The 9981-nt window shown below is 43.2% G+C and overlaps 1 protein-coding gene across 1 annotated transcript in view; it reads left to right on the top strand.

Moving 5' to 3' along the window:
• Positions 1–9981, top strand: part of KIRREL3 (kin of IRRE like 3 (Drosophila)) — an 881737-nt gene that overhangs the window by 682961 nt on the left and 188795 nt on the right. Inside the window, exon 2 of the mRNA XM_006874577.1 lies at positions 4715–4792. Within this exon, the coding sequence (XP_006874639.1) occupies positions 4715–4792 (78 nt within the window). The remainder of the gene's footprint in view (positions 1–4714; positions 4793–9981) is intronic.

Below are 9981 nucleotides of genomic sequence, written 5' to 3'. Positions count from 1 at the left end.
GAAGATGCTCACTTTGCCTATGTCAAGGAATTTGGAAGATAGCTTTATCTGGCCAATTGACTAGAAGAGATCCATATATCCATGCCCATTCCCAAGAAAAGTAATCCAACAGAGTGAAGAAATTATAGAACAGTATCTGGAGGACAATACACTAGACTGCAAGGTCAGTTTGAGCCACAAGGTCAGCAGTTCAAACCCACCAGTCGCTCCTCAGAAACGCTATACAGGGTCGCTATGAGTTGGAACCGACTTGAAGGCACTTACCTACACCAATCATCAAAATCACATGCAGAAAAACTTTGCTGAAGATAATTCAAAAACACTTGCAGTAGTACATTGGCAAGGAGTTGCCAGAAACTCAAGCAGATTCAGAAGAGGACATGGAACAAGAGAAATCATTATTGATTTCAGATGGCTGAAGGCAGAAAATAACAGAAAGATATTTAATTGCATTTTATTGACTATGCAGACATTCTATTGTGTGGATCATAACAAATTATGGATAACATTGTTGCGAATCAAAATTCCAGAACACTTAATTGTGCTCCTACAGCATTTGTACACAGACCAAGAGGCAGTCAATCAAAGAGAGCAAGAGGATACTGCATGGTTTAAATTCAGCAAAGGTGTGTGTCAGGGTTGTATCATTTCACCATATTTATTCAATCTGTACACTGAGCAAATAATCTGAGAAACTGAACTATATGCAGAAGAATACTGCACCAGGATTGAAGGGAGACTCATTAATAATATGCAGATGACACAACCTAGCTTGTTGAAAGAGAAGATGATTTGAAGCACTTACTGCTGAAGATCAAAGACTACAGCCTTCAATGTGGATTACACCTCAACATAAAGAGCACAAAATCCTCAGAACTGGACCAATAAGAAACATCATAATAAGTGAAGAAAATATTGAAGTTGTCAAGCATTCCATTTTACTTGAATCCACAATCAACACCCATGGAAGTAATAAAAATATATTGCATTGGACAAATCTGCTGGAAAAAAAGCTGGACTATGAATACGGAAGATGGAGAAGAACTGTGCCCTTTAATTATGCTGTAGATGAAGAATATTGAAAATACCATGGACTTTTGTCTTGGAAGAAGTACGGCGAGAGTTCTCCTTAGAAGCAAGGATAGCGACACATCATCTCACATACTTTCATCAGGAAGGACCAGTTCCTAGAGAAGAACAGCATGCTTGGTAAAGTAGAGGGTCAGTGAAAAAGAGAAAGAACCTCAGCCAGGTAGACTGACACAGTGTCTGTAATCTCAAATACAGCAACAATTGTAAGAATGGCACAGGACCAGACATTACTGGGATCAGCATGGGATCACTATGAGCCGGAACTGACTGCACAAAGGCACCTAACAACAACAACATACTGTGGAAGCAATCCATTTAGGAACAGGATTTTCTTTGTTACATTAATGTGACCGTATCAGTGTAGACTATGTTGTAAGCCAATCATCTTTGAAACGTAAGAAACAAAGATTAGCATAAAGAAGTAAGCACAGATGTTGTTAAGTGCTGTTGTGTCGCTTCCGACTTATAGCGACCCTGTATAGGATTTCTGAGGAGTGGCTGGTGAGTTTGAACTGCCAAACTTGAAGTTCAAACCCACCTTGAAGTCCAGTGTTTATCCTACAACATCACACCAAGACTCCAAAAGCACAAATAGAGGGGAAAATACTACCACATAAAGGTTACCAAGGAACCAAGGACAAGAAGCTGAACCAACAGAGAAGAAAAGTGTTCCCGAAAAGTCAGCCTCCTGAATTTGGATTTCTGCTTCCTAAATGGTGAGAAAATAACTCTCTGCTCATTGCAGCCACCCACCTGTGGGATTTCTTAGAAACTAAGACAGAGGTCTGGAGTATCTATCCAAGAGGTTCTGCCATTGTTAAGTCTTTAGCCAAAGACCATGACCCAGACACCTACTTGAAGAAGACTCCATCATTTTGCTGTTCTAAAGGAGTCTTTCTGACCCAACCCACTATCCATTCCAGTGACATGTAACAAGGAGAGTGACATCCTGGTAGCTGTTCTGGCTCAAAGTGAGAGATTGCTGCTCTTCCTGTCACCATCAAACATCTCTCCCAATGTATCCTAGCTGACATGGCTTGACATTTTCCCCAGAATAGCAGGTAGTTCCTGCTTCCTCCTGGTTTTCTCTATGATCCTGATCATTGGTTTTGACAGCACCACACCTCCCCACCTGCAAATCTCCTCCACATCAGCCTTATGACATGTTTCCCCATATGGGCCCAGTGACCTCTAATTTAGCTCTGTAAATCTCTCCAACGAATATCCCAAACTTTCATATATGGGAAGCCACTTCTCTCTCATCTCACTCTTGCTAGGATTCTAGTGGCTTCTCCCCACTTCTCAGCAAAGACTCCATCAGAGAGCCCGCTCACTTAATACATTTCTGCAGTGCGCTTATTAGCACCTTGTAATGTAGCCGCCTAAGTAATTAAGACTAACCCACACGTGTCAAATTCAATGAGGCAAATGCATTGAGAAATTGCCTCATCCTCAATTTTTTGATTAATCGGTTTTTTTTAATTAAAAAAAAAAATCCTTTCCCTGCTCATTTGCAGATATCAGACATGGTCAGTGAGATTCTTACTTATAGTAATAACTGGTAGTGCATGTGGTCTCTTTCCTCAGGTAATCATCCTGAAGGGCAGCTTGTTATATGATAAGGGATGGGCTTAATTGGGTTGGCAGAGAAGGCCAATAGAGCTAAAACCATCCAACAGGTTGCTCACACTCCCAATCTTTAGGAGAACTGTGCCCCTTTCCATTCCCCCAACTAGAACATTGGCCCCAATCCATTCAACACCTCTTACCCTCCCTCTTCAGTGCTTCCCTTCCTTCCTGGGATCCTTCCAGAAACCCAAGCTCCCTTTCTCATTAAGAGCCATTGCTGATGTATTTCAGATGAGCATAAGAAGTCAATGGAAAAGATAATGGGACTCATCTGCAATTGCATCATTCTGATGATGAACAATACGCATGCAATTGTAATGGACTAGTGAACTCTGCCTGTTGTCAGCATGTTGAGGTTTCAATACCTGTCTCTGACAAGAGGCTATTGTTAGCTAGAGCTCAGAGCCTCCACATAGCTTGTACTTCCACTGGCCCCCTCCTGGCATGCTGCATTGCTAGCTCTTGAAGTTGTTGTTAGAACAGATCCACAAATATAGTAAGTAAACATCAAAGGAGCTTTGATCTGCAAGGCCCTCAACCGAGCAATAGCCCCTGAAGAAAGGGCCAAGGCCTTGGATGAAGGAACTTAACATCATCAATTTGGACGCTTGAGATGTAAGGCTGTTTGAAGTGAGGGCGGTTTGGTCCCTGCCTCCAGTCAGAGAGCGTGGAGGGAAAGAAAGAGAAGTGAGTGCCTTTGGAAAAGACACGCTTAGATCTGCAGCTCTGCTCTTTACTGATAGTCAATAAACCCCTTTCAAGAATCAGGAGATCAAAGCTAGCGACCTCCCTGGGCCTTGGTATTCTGCCATCACAGCCACGTTTTGCTTTTCTCTATGGCAAGAGCCCCCAAGCTTGCCTTATCTGTCTCTCATGGGCTTTGTACTCCCTCTCATCCTGCTTCCTGTGGAGAATGGACCTGGGCAACAGGAAGTGGTTGGAGAGGGAGGGAGGGAGGAGGAGCCCACCTGTCTATACATCCAGACGCCAGGATGGCTAGGGCTCCAGGCAGTGCCTAGTGTTGTGGCACACCACTCAACAGGACCCTCCTTTTCTAAAAAAAAATTTTAAGAAAAACTAATGGAGGGAACGATGGGGTGCCCAGAAAGCCTGGCGAGGACTAGAGGAAGCATGGAGGAGCGCAGTGATCTTCCTTTTCCAGAAACCATATTCTTTATCCACTTGCCCGGGGCTGTGGTGGCTCTGTACAATAAGCACTAGACTGCTCCAGCAAAGGTGTACAGCCTTGGAAACCCCATTCAGGGTTGCTATGAGTCAAAATTGACTCGATGGCACTTAATAACAATCCACTTGACCAACTTATGGCAGCTGTCGCTTTTGTATGACTTCTGAGCAAATATGAAGGGTGGAATTGTAAACTGTTCGTGAGAAGTCATTTACAATTTTGAACCTGAGTTTTATCATTTGCATAATGTGAAAAGCAGTATCTGATCTGCCTTACCCCATGGAGTTGCTGTGGGACTCAAAAGAAAAGTTTGGTACAGAATTGCTTCAAAAACATAAAATGCTTAAGACAAATCAAGATTAAAAGAAAAACAGCAGAGACAAAAGCTTGCCTTCTTGTAAGGTGGATGTAGTGTAAACCAATACTCACACACAATGGAAGCTGATTTAAAAAGTGCTGTGCAAAAATAAATGCACCCTAGTGATACTGAAAGGGGTCCTGGTGGCACTATAGGGTAAACACGGGGCTGCTACCCACAAAGTCAGTGGTTCAAACTCACCAGCCACTCTAAGGGAGAAATATGGAGCTGCCTGCTCCCATAAAGATTTATAGTCTTAGAAATCCTACATAGGGTTACTATGAGCTGGATTTGACTCGATGTCAGTGGGTTTGGTTTAGGTTGGGTGGTCCAGCGGTTAAAATATTTAGCTGCTAACTGAAAGGTCTGCAGTTCAAACCCACAAGCTGCTTCACAGGAAAAGGATATGGCCCATTCCCAACTCACTCACCTCTCTGTTTTACTTCCAGAACTGGGATTCCAGAAGAGAGGATGCTGTCTGGTGCTGGGCTATATGGCCAAGGACAAGTTTCGGAGAATGAATGAAGGTCAGTGGGAAGTTCTCTGATCTCTCATGGATAATGTAGAGGGAAGAAACTATACCCTACAACCATGGCACAGAGGGATCAGGAAGAGAAACCTGGGGCATATCAGAAAGGCTAATGGGCAGATCAGTTTGAATTCCATGAAGTTCTTTATGTAGTGAAGTTCTTGGGTTATGCATGTTCAGCTGGTAACCAAAAGGTTGGAGGTTTGATTCCATCCAGAGGTGACTCTGGAGAAAGGTCTGGTGATCTACTTCCAAACAAGCAGTCACTGAAACCCTGTAAAGTACAATTCTACTCTGACACACATGGGATCGCAATTAGTTGATGTCAACTAGACAGCAACAGGTTTTATTTATACAGTAATATGGGGGAGGAGTAGCATCGTTCTCATGCTATCTTCCTTCTTACCACTGCGTCCCCTACGTCTCCTCCTCTTCCCTACCTCCTCTTCTCTTCCTCCCACCCAGTCCAATTAAATCTGTTTCCATTATCATTTCTCATCTAGTCACTCAGAAACAGCCATAGCTACTGTGTGTGTGCGTGTGTGTGTGCAACTATGTGCATGACTGTGTACACTGGGGCATTCCGGAGAACAAGATACAGGGATGGACTCAGGAAAGGGGACTTCCTTGGACATTGTTGGTGCCTCTGTCATCTTGCAATCTCTGAACTGCGTGCTTGATTAATCATTCACATTTCTTGAATGCCTGTGAAATAAACATCACCTTGCAGGGCATTTTGGAAGATCCTCATACACTGGATTTTTCCCTCGGAGACTTGCCTGGGTCACCGAAGGTATTGCTTGGGGAAGGTATTGATGTTGACTTGGAGGCTGGGATTTGAAGGAGTGCTGTCACTTCTGAGTCTGCTATAATAAAGACCCAATCCCCTCCATTCCTAGCCATCTGTCTCTGCACAGCTAATAACTCCATCTATCAGATGCCACAGACTGGTTGTCAGGAGTCAAAAGTAGATAAACAATGGATGGAGATGCCATTTATTCTTCAAAATCGGGCAAACAAAGCCCGACCTCCCCACTACTCTGTGTTCTGTGACCTGGGCTCCTCCTCTCCCAACACCAAGGGCCCCTATAGCCTCATTCCCATTCCAGACATGGAGGAGGAGGCTCACCCCAGAGTTAGGCGACACACAGCATCTTTGCAGCAGTCTGTTCCTATGCTCCTCCAAATCCATGACTAAAGTACCCACAGCCCATCCCCTCCCCAGACCTGAGACTTCACCAGCTGTGGGTTTGTTGTGAGCACCCATGATATATGGTGACAGTTTGACAAGAGTTATATCAGCCCTCTCTAGAGTCCCCTCTCAAAACACATACACTCCACACTGATTATGGTTGACTTGTCATAAAAATGAGAGATTCTTTATAATTTGTCCTAACCTACTACCTCTTGTGGTGACGTCTAATTGAGAAACAAGCAAGGCGTTCAGAGATTGGGAGAAAACAGAGGCACCAAAATGCCCAAGGAACTCCCCTCTCATGCCTTCCTCCCTGCATTAATTAAGTCCAGGGTGTGATCACTTCCCCTATATGCTACCTGTCTTTGGAAGAAGGCAGCAGCATCAAGAAGCCACTTCCTATTTGTGGGAGCCTCGTGGCTGAGCACAGCCAACGGGGCTGCAGGTGTGGAGGAGGGTTACATTTTCTGCATCCTGCCAGGCAGTCTCCCTCACTGCCTTTACTTCTCTATCTCAGCCTGCTCCTCCCTTCCCAGCCTCACCTTCTCCTGAGTACTAGACAGTAACTTCTCATTTGTGAAAACTGACGTCCAGCCTCTGTCCATGGTGCTTAATAGACAGGTTCTCTTACTGGCAAAATTCATTAGAGACACTGAAATGAAGTTCACAAAGACTGGTGGAGCCAAAAAGCTAGTAACTGAGCTGGATTTGAAAAAAAGCTCCAGATGTCTGACCTCAGAAGAAGGATACTGATGCCAGCTCCTGAACCTTAAATAAAAATTCTGTCACCAGTGTGATAAGCAGGATTTGATATCCCCACTCCCACCTTTTGGAAGCACAGTGGCTGTAAAGGATAAGCACTGGACTGCAAACCACAAGTTCGGCAGTTCAAGTCCACCAGATGTTCCATGGCAGAAAGATGAGGCTTTCTGCTCCCACAAAAATTTACAGCCTTATGAATCCCTGGTCACTATGAGTTGTAACCCACTCAAGGGTACTTAACAACAATAACAACCCCCACCTTTTACCAGTTGTTAAGGGAGAGGTCTAAATATGTTTACCATAAGAAAGAAGAAAGGTGGAATGATAATTCTCTCCAACAGGAGATTAGGAAAATGATCAGAAAATGAACGACAGTGTTAGGTAGGAAAGCACTCCGTATATATTGGTTAAGTATAGAAAGGATGGGAGTCAAGGAGGACTAAACAAGGGCTGGGAAACAAAACCTCTGAGAACAGTTAACCTGACTTTATGCAGCAAATAAGCTAAAAAAAAAAAAAAATCAGCATGTTTAACAATTGTCCTTGTTATTATGGGAAGATACAAAACAGAACCTATTCTCTCTGGAGTCCCCTTACAAAACACATACAATCCACACAGATAGGTTATTCCTTTCCACTGGTTAAGGTTGACTTATCATAAGAATGAGAGGTACTGGTAAAGTCTAATTGAGAATCAAGCAGGAGTTCAGAGATTGGGTGACAACAGAGGCACCAACAATGTCCAAGAAATTCCCTCCCTTGCCTTCCTCCCTGTATCTTGTTCTCACAAATATCCCAATGTACACAGTCATGCACACACAGAGTGTGTGTGCTTTGGGTGAGCAAGGAAAGGAAGGGTTGTATGCAAGCAAAACCACCATGTAAGAGTTACAAATCTCTACTAAGTGGAGATAGAAGGGGAAGAGGGCGAGACAGTGGGCCAGAAGGAGAGACTCATAAAGTAAGTCTGCTTTTTTACTCTAAAGGGGACGAAGCTTGAGGTGAAAGAGAGGGAGGAGCCCAGAGACTGAAGGGTCCTCTGCTCCAGCCAACCTCATCACTCCAGTGCCACCTTCTACTTCGTTTTCTCTTTCAAAAGCTCACATGCCTAAACTTCAACATGTCTGCAGATAAGAAAAGGCATCAGCAAGCATGGGGAACTGTTTTATGGTTTATAATTATCTTGTACAAATATTCAAAATGATTATAATTCCCACATATTAATAATGGAACTGAAATAGCAACCACAACATATATCAAGAAATAGAAAGCTCTGTCCTAGCTACACAGGACACCATAGTATAAACTGAACAATTGTAAAACAGTAAAAATATTTTTTTGTCTCCAAGATGCTGGAATTTGTGAGCTATTGGAACAATTAGATAATTCTTCCATTAAAGATGAGGTGGTGATCATTTTATTTCCAATTTAGAATAAGTACAAAAAACCTATTCATGCTGTATGAGAGACTATTTGTTCTGCCAAACAGTACCTAATACAGTGTTGGTCACTATGAAAGAAGTAGCCCCTGTTTCATTTGTCTCCTTGTTAATTTGTTATCATCTTCTCTTCTTTTCCCTCCATTCCCCCACCTTGTTACATCCCCCCAAAATAACAACTTGAGAAGGCGCACAAGGGAAATAATGAATGAACAGAATCTTTATAGATCTGGGTTTATCATAAGCTAGAGTAATCACAATAGGTGCTGTTAAACTACACACAGCAATAAAAAGAAAACGCTATTTGAAGATCGTTTAAGGAGGCATGTGATAGTCAATGAGAGGCTTGCTCTATTTGGAAACACGTAATAGCTTCTCAGATAGAATCTGCAGGATCTGCAGGAATGGAGGTGGTGGCAATGTGTGTGTGTGTAAGTGTTCTTTCCTGTTTGGACTCAACACATTTGAGGCAACAATGTAGATATGAACATAAAGCAACAAAGGGAAGACAAGAAAGGAGGGAATTAAGACAGACGAGGGCATAAGAATATCAAATTTATTTGACATAATTGTCCCATGTGATTAAGTACATGCTGCTTTAAATAAGAACTGCTGGAAGGAGACCATTTATCCATCGAACATTCATTGAATACCTATGGCTTGGTTTCCTAGAGCTACTGTAACACTAATACCACAATTGGGTGACTTTTTAAAAGAGACATTTATTTTCTCACAGTTCTGGAGGCTAAAAGTCCAAATCAATGCCTCAGCCATTTCAATTCCTTCCTTGTGGGTGTTCCTTGGTTTTTGGCCATCCTTACATGGCATCTGTCTTCCTCCGCATGTGTTTTCTTCTATGTCTAATCCTCTCTTTTTTGTAACTCAAAAGCAGTTAGCTTTAGGACACTACATTGGTATGGCTTTATTAATCCACCAAAGAAAACTCTATTTCCAAACTACTTGCCATCAAGTAGATTCTCACTCATAGGACACTACTGTTGTCGTGTGCCTATGAGTTGGTTCCGGAAGACTCATAGAGACCCTGTGTAAGGTTTCCAAGAGTAGCTAGTAGGTTTGAACTGGTAACCCTGCCCAGTGTTCATCCTACAGTGCCGCACAAGGGACACTATTGTTGTTGTCAAATGCCGTCAAGTCAGTTCCCACCCACAGCGACCCTGTATAGGATTTCCAATAAGCAGCTGGTAAGCTTGAACCGCCAACCCTGCAGTTCAAATGGCTTTGCAGTCTGGCACATTAACCCACAGCACCACACCAATGACATTAGTGTTGTTGTTGTTGTTGTTGTTGTTATGTGCTGGGGAGTCAGTTCCGACTCAGCGACCCTGTACAGGGCTTCTGAGGCTGTAAATCTTTATGGGAGCAGAAAGCCTCAACTTTCTTCCATGGAGCAGCTGGTAGTTTCAAACTGCTGACTCTGAGGTTAGCAGCCTGATTCGTAACCACTACACTACCAGAGCTCCTTAGGAACATTAGAGGACAGAATAAAACTGCCCCATAGGGTTTCTGAAACTGAAATCTTAATTGGAACATATCATCAGGTCTTAATTCCTGTGGACTGCTGACAGTTCCATTAGCAGCGAGCACTGGTGTGGCACTATAGGACCAGCACTGGACTGCTAACCACAAGGTTGGCAGTTCAAACCCACCAGCCACTCTCAGAAACCCATAAAGGGTCATAATGAGTTGGAACCAACTTGGCAGCATATAACAACAACACTTCACCATTGTGCTTCCAGGGCACCACAGGTATAGGAGTTAGGATTTCAAACAT

This window comes from Chrysochloris asiatica, unplaced genomic scaffold (genome assembly GCF_000296735.1).
Source record: "Chrysochloris asiatica unplaced genomic scaffold, ChrAsi1.0 scaffold00287, whole genome shotgun sequence".
In the NCBI taxonomy this organism is placed as follows: Eukaryota; Metazoa; Chordata; class Mammalia; order Afrosoricida; family Chrysochloridae; genus Chrysochloris; species Chrysochloris asiatica.
This window is presented reverse-complemented; position numbering and strand designations above follow the sequence as displayed.